The following is a 14,711-nucleotide window of genomic DNA, read 5'->3' on the forward strand; positions in this document are numbered from 1 at the left end:
GTATTAACATTATATACTCCTCCATCTTGTAAAAATAGTTTCTTTCTTGATTTTGGTCATTCTCATCAAACTAATTTATTTTTATATCTAATAAGTTTTTTCTTTATTAAGATTTTTCTTTTTATTTTTAAATAGTTTCTTTCTTCCTTTTGGTTATTCTCATCAAAATAGTTTATTTTTATTAGTCTTTTTTTATTATAAGGTGGGTCTTCATATCCTAATTATATTTTCTTTCTTTTTACTATTTTAACAATTTTATGAAGTATTAAACATGTGACATTGCTAAAGTCTTTAATTTTATATTTCCTTCCTACCTCATTAATTGACACTAATTTCCTTTTTTGCCGTTCTCAATTAATTGATACATTTATTTTAGATTATTTTTGGTAATGAATCTCACATTTCACTATCTCATTCTACTCATAATTTATTACGTATAAAATTAATATAAAAGAAGGACTCACCTTACACTAACTTTTTCCATCTACTCTCTATTAAATTTCTTAGAACTCGTGTCAAGTCAACCGATACCAATTAATGAAGGATGAGGGAGTAAGACAGAGAGTATTTCTTATTGTGAAAATGAAAATTAAAGTAAGTACTCCCTCAGTTCCATAGTAGTAGAGTCATTTTGCTATTTTGGTATATTCCGTAGTAGTGGAGTCATTTTCTTTTTTAATAAAAGTCAACATATTTTCTTCTCACCTACTTTTCCCTCTCTCCTACTTTATTATCTCTACTTTTTCATATCTCCTACTTTATTATCTTTTTATTTAATACATTATCTCTGATTGGGGTGCATCCCACTCAGAGTCCACCGGCAGGAAGACGTCGGGGCAAGGGTCGCGGTAAGGGCAAGGGGATGGCATACGGGTCTTCGCAGGCGGTGGCAGGGAACGATGGGGAGGAGGAATGGAGGATTGTTTTGATTGAGGAGCAGTGTGTTGCGCTGTCCAAGGCTTAGATCAGTATTTGCGATGATTCCATTGTGTCGAACAATCAGAAAATCAACAACATGTGGTCTTGCATCGCCAAAGCCTACAAGGTGTTTTCCCCGGATAGGAAAACATACACGTCGGAGGAGTGCCGGAAGCAATGAGACCGAATAAAGGTCATGGTCTCCCGATTTTCCTGCATCTATGAAAACAACAGTCGCACCTTAACCAGCGGCCAGACCATGGAGGATGTGAAGATATTGTCGATGGAGCAATTCTCCAAGCGCGGGAAGTACGCCAAGTTTAAATGCTGGGACGCCTATGTGGTGCTGATGGATTCCGCCAAGTTTCGTGCGAGTGTTGAGGCCAGTTGGCCGAAGCGGCAGAGGGTCAACATCGCCAGCGAGTACAGCAGTGGCGCCAGTTTCCACTACCTCCCCGACGGTGTCGAAGAGCCTCCGACCCCTCCCTCGTTTTCCCTCCGCCGTCGCCCAGTTGGGCAAAAGACGATACAACGGATGTCTAGGGGAGGCGACGACGGGTCCCAAGAGGTCCAATCGGCAGCTCCTAGTGTCCAGCCGAGTCCCGAGCTCGCCCACCTCGCGTGCATGCAGCAGCAGCAGAGCATGATAGACGTTATACAAAAGTGGAGTATGACGATTGACCTCTTACACAAGGAGATGCTCAAGGGGGTCATCGACACTATGCGGCGCAATTTGGGGCTTCCACCCCTTGGCACGGGGGGAGGAGCCTCTGGGGACTTCAATGTCACCATGTCTGCCCAAGGGGACGACGAGGAGTGAGAGAGGGGCCGCGGGTGTCGAAGCTGTAGGATGGGTTTTTTTTCGTGAACTATGTATTTTTTTCATTATATAAATTTTTTTTTAATTATGTATATTTTTTTATTTATATAACATGGTTGCATTTTCTTCGTATTTGTGTAGAAATTTTAATTTCATATTTGTGTGAATTTGTGAATTTTTTATTTTATTTGTTGGGATATCCTAAGTGCTAGACTGCTAGTGCACTATTATGCATTAAGATGTCCTAGTGATATGTGGCAGCACAATTGTGGTTGCTCTCAGTGATGGTTGCTCTCAGTGCTAGTCCGCCGAGAGACATAAGACCATCCACAATAGGCGCCCAGCGACCGCCCAGCCGAGCGCCGGCGCTGGGCGGTTCGCTGGGCGGTCTATTGCAGCCGCCCAGCGGACGATTGGAGAGAGAAACCGCGCAGCGCTGGGCGGTTTCGTGGCGCTGGGCGGTGCGCTGGGCGATCCGCTCGGCGCTATTGCAGCGCCCGGATCGCCCAGCGTGATTTTTTTTTTAAATTCGAATTTTTGAAATTCGAATTTTTTTAAAAAAAAATCAAATATAAAAAAATATTATTTATTTATAAAAATTGTTTTCTATATATAAAAATCAATTTTTATAAATAAATTTATACTAGAAATTCGTAATAGCCCATATATATATAATGGGCTTGCGAATTTATGAAACTCATTCTTGGTTGTCTCTCTTTTATAGAGACATCCTTGAATGTTTTATGTTCCACTTTCGATGTGGGACAAACTCATTCTTGGTTGCCTCTATTTTATAGAGACATCCTTGAATGTTTTATGTTCCACTTTCGATGTGGGACAAACTCATTCAAGGATGTTTCTCTTTTATAGAGAGATATCCTTGAATGTTTTATGTTCCACTTTCGATGTGGGACAATCTCATTCAAGGATGTTTCTCTTTTATGGAGAGATATCCTTGAATGTTTTATGTTCCACTTTCGATGTGGACAAACTCATTCAAGGATGTTTCTCTTTTATAGAGAGATATCCTTGAATGTTTTATGTTCCACTTTCGATGTGGGACAATCTCATTCAAGGATGTTTCTCTTTTATGGAGAGATATCCTTGAATGTTTTATGTTCCACTTTCGATGTGGGACAAACTCATTCAAGGATGTTTCTCTTTTATAGAGAGATATCCTTGAATGTTTTATGTTCCACTTTCGATGTGAGACAATCTCATTCAAGGATTTTCTATAAAATTGTATTTTAAATTATGTCATTTTTATTTTTTTAAGATTTTAATTATGTCTTTTTTTTATTTTTTAACTTTAAGTTGTAATGTTATTTTAAATTTTCATTTGTAAATTTAATTAATGTAATTTTTTTTAATTATGTAATTTTTTTTAATTATGTACTTTTTAAATTTTATTAATATTAGTGAATTTTCCCGTATATGTCTCGTAAATTAAATTTCGTATATTGCGTTATTGTTAATTATTGCATTTTGTATATATTTGTTAATAGTGATGTGGATAGTATGTGGCTAGGCTATGGCTGGGCTATTGCTGGGCTATTTGCTTGTTTTGATGATGTGGCAGAAGGATTTTTAGTGCTGATGATGTGGCAGTGGCTAGGCTATGGTTGGGCTATTGCTGGGCTATTTCTATTGTGGATGGTCTAAGAGAATGAATGGATGATTACATGAGGGAATTTTGTTTAGTGCTGCAGTCGTACGGCAGCGAGCCGCGAATCATGATAATCCATTGGAACAGATAAAATAAAATATGTAATCCAAACTTGTACACTTTCCCTCTCCGCCATGAATGCCGCCGCTATCCTCCTCAGTCCTCACACCCCTCTTCCCGGTGAACTCCAACACCGCTCCCACGCTTTCCATCCCAAAGCTCAACATTATCCGCTCCCTCGCAATCGCCCGCCCCATTTCTTCCAGACCGGACTTCCGCGTCCGGGCTGACGACGGAGATGCCGACGGCGGAGGCCCTGACGACTACGACATGGACGACGACGAGGTAGAGGAGGTCGACAATAAGAAGGACTTCGATGTCGATTACGATACGGCCGCCGCTCTTGCCATCGCCCCCGCCGGCAACTCCGGGGAGGAGGAAATCGCGATGGTCCACAGCAAGAGCTTCGTGTCGATTCAGGGTTGGGATTCCGAGAAAATCGTCGATTATCGGATAAACGAAGACGAGTTTCATAAGATTTGTTTGCTGGATTGCGATTTTTTCATTCGGAAGCCGCCTGATCCCGATAATGACGTCTACGACTTCCGGGAGGTCGAATTCGACTTCTTTTACTTGATTAATTAGTTAATTGATGCTTCTGCCTCAATTTGTTGTGTAATTTATAATTCTAGGTCATTAATTTTGTGCCTGGTTGATCACTATAAGACACAGATATTATTGCCAATTAGAGGTCATTGATTGTTGAAGATAAATCTAGTTCAATTGTATCATGTATGTTGTGTGTAAATGGTCTTGCTTATCTGCAAAGAATGTTGTTACTGTTGCTCATGTAGATTCTAGTGTTAATCTATGAAGATGAATTGTTTGATGATGTATTTCTCTTCTTTATTATCGTTGCTGATGAATTCGGTTATTATATCTTTCTGTTTAGATGTATGTCACGCCTCCAGACACTGACGTGTATGCGATTCCAAAGGTTCTTGCACCGATGCCTGAGAAGGTAGTCTCTTTTGTTTGGTGATGGTTCATATTTACGCCTCTGGTTTAAAGGTTGTTGGTGAGAATGATTTTATAGCTTTGGATGTGATCGCGATTGACTATAAAGTTATCAACAGATACATCATTATGGACTTTTGTAACTTTGTTTCAATTTGCAGTATATCCGATGTGCTCAAAGTGATTACGGCTGCTACAATGTGACAGAGCCACCAATTGATGCACCTAGAGATCCCATGTATAAATCAGAGAGGGAAGTCCTAAAGGTTAGTTAGGAAAAGCCTTTGAACTTTATCATAAGTGGTTTATTAGTAATAATACTGAGCAAATAATATAAGTTTGCTTATCCTTGCCCTCCCTACGTAGAACGGTTGAAACTGTAGTTATATTTGGGTGCACTTCCTAGATAATGTAATATTGCTGGTGGAATTTGGATGATTCATGGTATATAGCATCTGCAATGTTCAATCTTATATTAGGACTTTCCAAATTAATAAGTGATGCTGAATTTTCTATCATATGAGTAGTCTGAGCTTCCAATTTACATCTGCTGGGATTTGGAGTTGGCTTTCAAAATTTCAAGAATGTGTGGATTGCATGTTTCTCTTCTCTAGAAAATTATAAAAGACGGAAACTAGACATTCTTTTCCTACATTATGATATTGACTTAGTGCAATCACGTTGCTGCTGTCACAGGTTTTCTTGACGAAACACTATAGGAACCGCCGGTACGGCGATCCAGAATTTATGCTGGACTTTGAAGAGATTTATATCATTGACTCCAAAACAAGATCAATCTCAAGAGCAACAGTTATGGTAGGAACCTTTCTTTCAAGTTTCTATTTTTCCCTTTCAAATACAGCAATAATGAAAAGAAATACTTCAAACCCTTGGACATGTTGTAGCTGATAGGAGTAAAGGCTGTCACTCAATTAACCAATCATGAAGAGAGCTTGACAGAATATCTAACTCACACTTTGGCTGATATTATTAAAATAGAAGGAAATGAACAAGAATGGAAGTAACAAATGATAAAAGAAATCCTCCGAAGAGGCCCAAGATAATCCTCCGCAGAGGCCTACGAGATAACTCGTCCTAAACTGATACTTTCCAAGCTTTTCCCAATCTACCAAGAATCTCACTATTTATAAATGATTTAATGCAGCAAAACTAATCATGAAACTGAAAAAACAACTTAACAAGATTGCCTATTTCTTCTCCATTAGTTAGCTGAACAAACTAACCACTCAACTAGATTTGTGGGCTATTATCTCTCTTCCATTATCCGTATCAGTAGCACTCTCTTTTAAGCTCTTTGTTGAGTCTAATGTGAGATTTTTTTATGTTATCATCACTGATTCACTATGCATTTCATGTTTGATCATCTCCAATGCACGCCACCCTCCGTAGGTAAAGTGAAACATGAGTTGTAACTCGAACATAAAATAGAGAAACTCAACAGGGTTGTTCTCTCACTTTTTCTTTAGGTTCTTGGTTATTCCCATGGAGCTACTCAACTGACATTCTATCTGCAATTAATTTTCTATTGGGTTTATACTAAAGATAAATTGCTAATTTAAACCTCTATCTTATTCTGACTACAGAAGATGATTACCATACCACTAATTCTGTTACTCTTGATGCTTTCTCCTTTCTGCAGGTGACTGTTCCTGATGGCAAAGACCGGGATAGAAAAAAAGATTTACTCGTTGTTCGTGATAAAGGGAACACCTTCAAAATAATTTCTTCGGTGAGTATGAAAGAATTTGTTGTTCTTGATGGTGTCTGCTCCCCTTCTAACTGATTCTGCTTTTGCTTGCAGGAAGAAAGAGACGACCCAACCACAGTCATCGAGAAGGAAGACTGGAACAAAACACGGGATGAAATGGAGAAGCATCTTAGAAAGCTTCGTGACTTCAGCGTCTCAAATTGGTTCTAGATACACAGTATCTTGTGTAGGAATTACTGTGAAATCGGGGAGAGACGATGAATACCAGCAGGTTCTTGTAGCCGTCTGCCTGGCTAAGAAGATCAAATATGAAGAGCAGAAATTTGGCTGTGGTGAGAATGAGGGGAGATATTTAGAAGAGGTGCCAACAAAATTCACTTCCGTTGTAGTTAAGTTTTGGTAGGGTGTAATATTTTTTGAGAATTTGCTGGATATAATGTTATTTCAAAATCAAGGATAATATGGTGTAATATTTTTTGAGAATTTGCTGGATATAATGTTATTTCAAAATCAAGGATAATATGGTGTAATATTTTTTGAGAATTTGCTGGATATAATGTTATTTCAAAATCAAGGATAATATGTAGCTGAGAAATTTTACATGCATTTAAAACTTCATTTCTAGCGCTTGAATGCATGCAAGTGAAGGAAAACAAAGAGATGATATGATTTAATTAATCAGATGTGATTTAACTAATAAATCTCAAAATACTGTTGGCTATTAATTTTTTACGGAACTGTAAAGCAAACCAAAACATGTTCTTTAGAATCATATGTTAACACGTTGAATATATAAGTCCACAAAGTTTTTTAACAAATGTATGATATCAATTTTGGTGTTACGAATTTAGTTTTTGTTCAACTCATTCCAAAATTATAGTATCATCATACACACAATTCACATTAACGTCGACAACCCTTGCCCGTCAGTCGTCAGGTCAGGGCTACAATCTTAGGCGCTCACTTTTCTACGGAGTAAGTATGAAATTTTACCTGATTTTATGAAGTGTTGTTTTTGAGAATAAGGTGAAAAAAGAACAAAGTAAAAATACAATTAAAGTAGAGATAATATTGTTTCCATCTTAAAAATATGTTCCACGAGACATTAAAAAGACATTTTATACATAGTGGAACAGAGAAAATATTCTAAAATCATCCACTATATATATAAGGATTATAATAAAAAATGAAATCTTACAACTAGTTAATGTTTATTTTTTATTTATAATATATTTTATAAAAAACTTAAAAAATATATGCCTAATAAAAAATGCATGAAAAATAATTTTCTGTGTAACCCAACCTGGCCCGCTTTGGTGGTGGGCTTGAGTGGAGCCCCAAGCTACTTGGCACATGGCATATATGGTTTGGGTTACACCGGCTCAACTCATTTGACAAACTTTATTACTCCCTCCGTCCCATAATAAGAATCACATTTTGCCATTTCGGCCTACCTACAATAATAGACACATTTCATTTATCAAAAATGATAAGTAGTTCTCACATTCCACTAACTCACTTCAGTCACATTCTATTATAAAATCAATATAAAAAAATAAACTCTATATTGCACTAACTTTTCCAACTCACTATTCTTTACAATTCTTAAAATCCATTATCACACCAAATGTGACTCCTATTGTGCGACGGATGTTGTAGTATATTCATTATACTTAAAAGTCAATTGTATTAAACCTATACTAGTTCAATCCTTTTTCATTTAAGGCATTTCTTTTCGATATAAAATCTAAGAATATTGTGTTTAGTGAGAGTTAAGATAAATAAAGAAGAGACGGAATAAAGTGGAAGAGAAGAGAGTAATATGAGATAGAATAAAGTAAGTGAAATTAAATGTTTTATTTTAACCATAAAGGAAAATAACCATAATAACTTGAGACAACTCAAAATGAAATACTTCTACTCAAGTAACTTGGAACAGAGGGAGAAAATGTTAATTTTGTCACGGTACACATGTTACATTGCGAATAAGTATAAATATTTCAGCAATAAATTTGATATCCTCGCAAGTAAGTTGGAAGTTACAAATTCTCATATTCTCATTTGAGAAGGCTTGTATCCTATCAACATAACCAAATTTATAAATAGGGAGGAGAAAATCTGTGGTTAATGTAGGAGGAAAATGCATAAAATAGAGAAGTGGAGTATAACATTAGGCCTAGTCTTAGGCTGTTAAACAAGAACATAGCAAAACATTCAGTGAAGCTTATTACAATTGCAACAACTCATTCAATACATGGGATATTCAGTTAAACCTATCTCATTCAATACAAGGGATATCCAGTTAAGCCTATCTCAACTCCAACTCAGGGGCAGCAACAACTCTTTCCGATTGATTTACCACAGAACACTCAGTATCATGATCTTGTACAAGAATATTTACTACAAACTACAACCGTCAGTCTACAGTTTCACAAGAGAATTTACCTTGAGGTGCAAAAGCAGAATCCCATTGACTACAAAAGGGATGATTGAAGTCAAACGTTAGCCTGTTGCAAAAATGTCAGTTGTTCGAATGATGCAGTAATGTACAAGCATAAACTTCCTTGTTTTCCTCCTAAAAAGAGCGTTTTTGTCAGCTCAATTAGCTTTCTGACTCCATTGCAGCCATATTCTCTTCGTAATTCAGAGTTTTGGCTGCATTGAGAAGCATATCAACCCCACCTGATTTGTTCAAAGCCCCGCTGCACTTCAGTTTTCCATTCAAGGCTCTCTTTTTGGATGTGTTTTGCATATGCTCATATGTCCTCCGGGCTCTCTGGATACGCTGAATTCCACTATCGCATTTTCGGCAGAACCATTTCCCATTTGGTATGGTAGAGCGCGGTGGCTGCATGCAATAGATGTGGTACCCATGATCACAGCCATCGCATAGAACAATCTTATCATCGTCTTTATCAGTCAAGCAAGTTCTGCACAGACAGGAAGGACAATACCAACATGGGCCATGCGAGATAAGCTGCTTAGTTGTTAAACATTTCTCATGGTAAAACTTGTGAGGACAAAAGTTGTGCCCACAAATTCTATATTCTTCATCACCGCCAACTTCAGTTCTACATACTGTGCAGTGCTGAAACTCTTCATTGGCAATAAACTCATTTGAACTCCCCTCTAATTCTTCTGTTGTTACGTCATTCCCAAGCCCATCTTCTCCACCACTGCCATCACATGGTGACAAAAAGGCATTTAGCCTCTCACAAGCTATGCAGTTCTCATGTGAGGATTCAATTCCCTTTGCTATACAGTTGGCACAATGCCAACTTCTACTAGGGATTTCTGTAATGGCAGGCTCAATACAGGAGATATGATACATCTCCTCACATGAATCGCAGGCTAAACCAGTTCTTCCATCTGCCTTTTCCTTGCAACGCCTACAGGTATGGGCTTCATCAAGAGCACATGTCTCTGTCAGCTCCGGTTTAGTGTGCACAAGGAACTGTCAACAAACATAGAAAAAGTCATATCTGCCCCTTAATTACCTAAGATGTGATAGAAGCTAAATTAGTTTTCAAATATATTTTCCACTGAAATCTATGTCTTTAATCACTTCTGTAAGTGTGTAAGGCATAATTAGTACAATTTAATGTCAGGGACTTCAACCATAATATAAATACATTAGTGATACAGGAAAATTGCATTTATGGCCAGCAGAATGTGCAATAGTACTGAATCGATTATATATTTTCAGCTCAATTCTCATATAAGCAGAAACTAAATCAAATACATTGAATAAGTGGATGTCCCATTAATTTCATTATCCTGATGAAACATTTAGCATAGGAAAAACTTTGAGATTGAAGTCCCCAATGCTTTTTTCTAACTTAATGAAAAGTACAGAAAAAGAAACAAATACCTGAGGGTTGCTTACGTGAGGATACTAAAAAATACATACATGTCAATACCAACAGTGTAAGTAGCAGGAAGCCAACAAATTAAGACAATCAGGCAAGAGCCACGAGACAAAACACAGAAACAGCATTTGCAGCGCAAATTATTTACCTGTCCGTGGAAAGAAGTGATAGTTTTGTCTGATAGGCACTTTGCAAGAGCAGTTATATCTGAGCCAATCTTTTGGAGCTTGGCCCAAATCTACACAAGAAAATTCAATAATGATAACTGAAGCTCAAACAAATGCGATACATATGAAATTATGAAGTATTTTTTTCTTCAATTTCATAATCCAAGATATTCCACAATGAAATATTCAAAGTAGCCATAATTAGTCCATAAATAAAATTCCAAGGAATGTGTCCAAATAAATACATCTAATGCAGCAAGATGATCACACCCAACCCAACAAGCAGATATATGTAACTTCAAAGAAAAGTACCTCTTGAACATCAGACTGAAATAGCAGTGGTGACTTTTCATCTGCTTTCTCCTTCATCCTTGTGTTTATGCGATTCAAATCAAAAAAATTGTCAGCCTTTACGCCTTCGAAATTTTCAAGGAGTAAACTGCATAGCTGTGCAAACTGTTCTGACATAAAAACATCCACAAAGGTGGAAGTACAGCGCTCTGTGAATGTTGTAGTATTAGTTCCATTGACTAATCCGCTAGATGTCAAACCAAAATTGGACTTAGTTGCATTCTGGAGACAATCAAGCACAGTCCCAGTTTGAGATGTGCTTTTGCCCCAATCTTCACTAGAACAAACAGAATCCTAGAAACAAATCGCATAAAAGAGTTAATGCTACTACTAAATAGAGGATGTGGTTGAAAGAGTCCAAAACATACCAATTTGTTATCTTTGAATTAAAACAAGTTACTCCTACAAGATAAGTCTTATGAAGTACAAATGATATTTAATCAAAAATTTTCACAAAAAATAAATTATGCTTAGTTCTGGTAAATATGAAATAAAAATATGACAAAGTGAATAAATTGTAAGGTTAGCCTCGAAGATAAGAAAAATACCTTCGCAGGAGTTCCAGTACCACTTCCTTCTGGAAAAACAAGTGCATTTTTAATGCATTTCTTCAATCCACCACTATTGAGCAACTGACAGATTCGATCCAGAATAATGTTTCTTTTGTGCTTGAGTGAGCAATCATTGGAACAATCTGCACCTTTCTGAGGACATTTAGCTAGGTCAAGTAAGCACTTCATTGACTGGGAAAATCAAAAGTATCTCAGCAGCCTTACAGAGAATATACATAAAACTGATAGACACCCACAAAGATGGATGGTTGTAAAATTAGAAAATGAAAATTAGGTAACAAAATATTTGTAAGCATGGGTAGAATTATAACAAGCCATTGCTAAGTGAAAGGGAAGTAGAGAAGAAATCCAACACTACATTCAAAATCAAGGGGAATGATAATTCTGACTCATCAATATTCATAATTCTCTAACGTGCACCCATAGTAGTAATCCTTAACTTAGTTAAAGAGCAGCAACAAAGCATTATTTTTCTAGCTAAAATATCATTTTCCAAACACTGCAGTCACTAGTCCGGCAAGATTGTTCCAACTGAGGTCTGAGAGCCTACAGCTTATAACTACTCACTAGATAACTAACAGTGGAAAGCAAAATAAAATGAGAACTCATAAACAGAAGAACTTTTTCATAATTTCAACAGTAAAGTGAACAAATTAAACTTAGTTTACTAGTGCTAATCTTATAATATAATGTGAAACATTTGGAAATGAGAAATTACCGCACCTTATCAGTCAACTGACTCGCTGAATCATCAGAAACCTTCCCACACTCCATAACCTTGGTACACTTTCGCCTCTTGTAAGTAAGCAAACTATCGCCTCCCAATCCAGAAGGACCAGCTTCAGCATCGACGGCAACGCCATTAACCTTCACCTCCTCAACATCAGAGGATCCTACTAAGCTCTCAAAACAATTTCGACTACCGTTGTCACTACTTTCTTTAAGAGCATCCAGCATGCCTAGTCTTCAATTAAGCGAAGCTAACCACCTAAGAATAGTCTCATAACAATTCGGACCGAGAGTAATCAAGAATTCCCTGCGAATTCAATACCAACAGTGCCAGAAACAATGGTATTAAGTTAGAATACAAAATCAATAAACTGCAACACACCGCTCTCCCGAGAAAAGATGTAGACATATCCGAGTATGCATGAAGTCCAAAATTGGTCGAGAATTTCGAAATTCGTAGAGAAAGTGTGGAGTTGGGAACTTACTGGAGTTGGTGAGTAGAGAAAGAGAGGAATAGAAATGTCGGATTTGGAACCCTAGAGAGATCCCAAATTATCTGAGACAGAGAGAGCAGAGCGGTTTTCCAAAAATTTGAAAAACAGGGGATTGTTTTTTGTGCGCTCACCACTCTCTCCTTCCGGCGGTTTATTACTCTATAAACAAAAATAATGCTCCACGACTAATTAAATTTTCTTTGAAATAAGTACTAATTTTATTACTATTTCATAATAAAAAATTCTATTTTTCTACTAAAATTAATTTTTATATATTTATAATAGAGGTCTCACTTGTATATATATTAGTTTTAAATGAAATGTGAGTGGAATGTGTTAGTAGACGGACTAAAATGGAAAAACGGGACTCCTATTCACGGAAGGAGGGAGTATTTTCTATTTCTATTGCATGTGTCACTGAATTTTCGATAAACTTTATTATCTGGTTTCTTCTTTCGATGAAACTTTATTCTGTACAGTCTTATGTAAGCGTGTTTTTATTGATTTTATTAACTCTCATTGGTTATGTAATTGCATGTATCATATACACTACGCGAATTGTGGTGTTGGAGGCAATTATTTACACTAAAAATTTAAAGCTACTTCATGTAAATATGAGATTTGTAGTTTATGTCGAGAATTTATATTGAGAAATCAAAATTTTTTTCATTTCATTTATAGATCTGATAACTATAATCATATGCCTTATGAAATAATGGAATTTGATGCCAAATCGTCAGTTGATCGTGAATTAAGGAGGAAATAAGGTTGATTGGTAAGCTACGGTGGAAGTAGGTTGCAGAAGAAATGTATAGATGAGTGGCGAAGAAGATGTAAATATTGTATTTATGTTTAGTTAAAGTTTTCTTTTATTTATTTCTGTTCTAACTATTTTTAGGATTAAGCATAGAGTTTTAATTGTTGCGCTTGAACTTAGGAAATATTTTTCATGCACAATGGTGGCGGCGCATCTAGCTCAAGTAGCCGGTCTTCCGGTTCCTCTTTTGACAGCCTGATCGGGCAGACCAAGAATATGTCGCTCAGATCATCACCGGGTGCCACCGAGCAGGAAATGCTCTTTTCAGAGACTTGGTTGAATTTGCTAGAGCCAAGTCATCATCAACCAGACCAGATAGGTCATTGTGAGAGAATGTTGTTGGTTGTGAGTTTGGATTGCTGTATTTTCCTTTTTCCTCCATTATTTGAACTCTTGAAGTATATATTTCTGGGATTTAGGAGAACTTAGGTGTATCTGGTTGATGGTGATGTAAATATGCTCTTTTAAGTGTGTATTCTTATCAATTTTAAGATGCCTATACTATTTTCATTCATTTTACTTGTGTGGATTGTTTAGTAATTTAATAGTACTACTATATACTATGTGTATGTATACATAAATATCTATACATTATACGAATTTTGCTTCAAGTGAGAATACAAGAACCAATTGCACTGATGCACTTATCTGCAGTGAAAGTTTTAATTATTTGCATTTTAACAATATTAGGATATATTACCAATGTTAATGTTGTTTACTTTGTAGATATGTGATATATAAGGGATAATAGTCATTTAAAGTTTGATCAAATTTTGGTATGATACACGAATTTTAAGATTAGATTATCATTAAATCACGAAGTTTCATTTTTATGCACAAATCAACGTCTTTTTGTAATGTTAAAAACGACACTATTTCAATCAAATAAGAAGAGGAATAAGAAAGTAAATGAATATAAAAGAAAAAGACTTATATTAATGAAACACGTCGTTTGAATATCGTTAAAAGATGACATTTTGTGCACGGATGAGACGACTAAGAAAAATTAAAATTTCCTGATTTAATATTTTAATTTCAAAATATGTGAGACATACCAAATATTACCAATATTTGGCAAAACTTATAATAAATAGCTACTTATTATATATTTGTGTAATGTTCCCATGATTAAAAAAATGGTTGTCATAATAGCCAATACCTATCCACTGTAGGATATAGTGGTTGGGATGACTACCTTTTAAGTTAAAATAATGAGGAAATTTAAGTTAAATCTCAAAATGATATAAATATAAAATTTAATATTATAGTTTAGTAATCATTTATAAAGTTAACCCAAAAAATACAAGTTTAAACTTGTAAATAACTAATGTTACCGTGTGATGCGCGATTCATTATTGTACTGTACCTAATATAAAATCACAAATATATTTATTATCAAATGTATGTAATGACACTTTTGATAAAAAAAAAGTGTGAATTTTATTAAAATAAAGTTGGGACATAAAATTATGAGTTTGCGTCCCAACAAGAGAATACTTTTATTACGTAATGATTATATCAATGTGCATAAGTATAGAACAAAAATAGTGGAGTACTATAAA

The 14,711-nt window shown here is 35.9% G+C and overlaps 2 protein-coding genes across 2 annotated transcripts; one reads left to right on the plus strand and one right to left on the minus strand.

The window, feature by feature from the left end:
- The first annotated feature begins 3,477 nt into the window (after positions 1-3,477).
- On the plus strand, positions 3,478-6,724 carry LOC121756830 (PLASTID TRANSCRIPTIONALLY ACTIVE protein 6, chloroplastic-like). The gene is made up of 6 exons (XM_042152230.1): positions 3,478-4,016; positions 4,357-4,425; positions 4,583-4,687; positions 5,118-5,237; positions 6,082-6,171; positions 6,244-6,724. The coding sequence occupies exons 1-6, from the start codon at positions 3,543-3,545 to the stop codon at positions 6,358-6,360; spliced, it is 975 nt and encodes a 324-aa protein (XP_042008164.1). The 5' UTR covers positions 3,478-3,542; the 3' UTR covers positions 6,361-6,724.
- Positions 6,725-8,291: 1,567 nt separating this feature from the next.
- LOC121758183 (PHD finger protein EHD3-like) lies at positions 8,292-12,452 on the minus strand. Its single transcript, XM_042153610.1, has 6 exons — positions 12,324-12,452; positions 11,833-12,145; positions 11,086-11,241; positions 10,499-10,831; positions 10,168-10,257; positions 8,292-9,604 (listed from the first exon to the last, which is right to left on the minus strand). Exons 2-6 carry the CDS (start codon positions 12,064-12,066, stop codon positions 8,753-8,755), a joined length of 1,665 nt encoding a protein of 554 aa, XP_042009544.1. The 5' UTR covers positions 12,067-12,145; positions 12,324-12,452; the 3' UTR covers positions 8,292-8,752.
- Positions 12,453-14,711: the final 2,259 nt, after the last annotated feature.

Source organism: Salvia splendens, chromosome 12, assembly GCF_004379255.2.
Source record: "Salvia splendens isolate huo1 chromosome 12, SspV2, whole genome shotgun sequence".
In the NCBI taxonomy this organism is placed as follows: domain Eukaryota; kingdom Viridiplantae; phylum Streptophyta; class Magnoliopsida; order Lamiales; family Lamiaceae; genus Salvia; species Salvia splendens.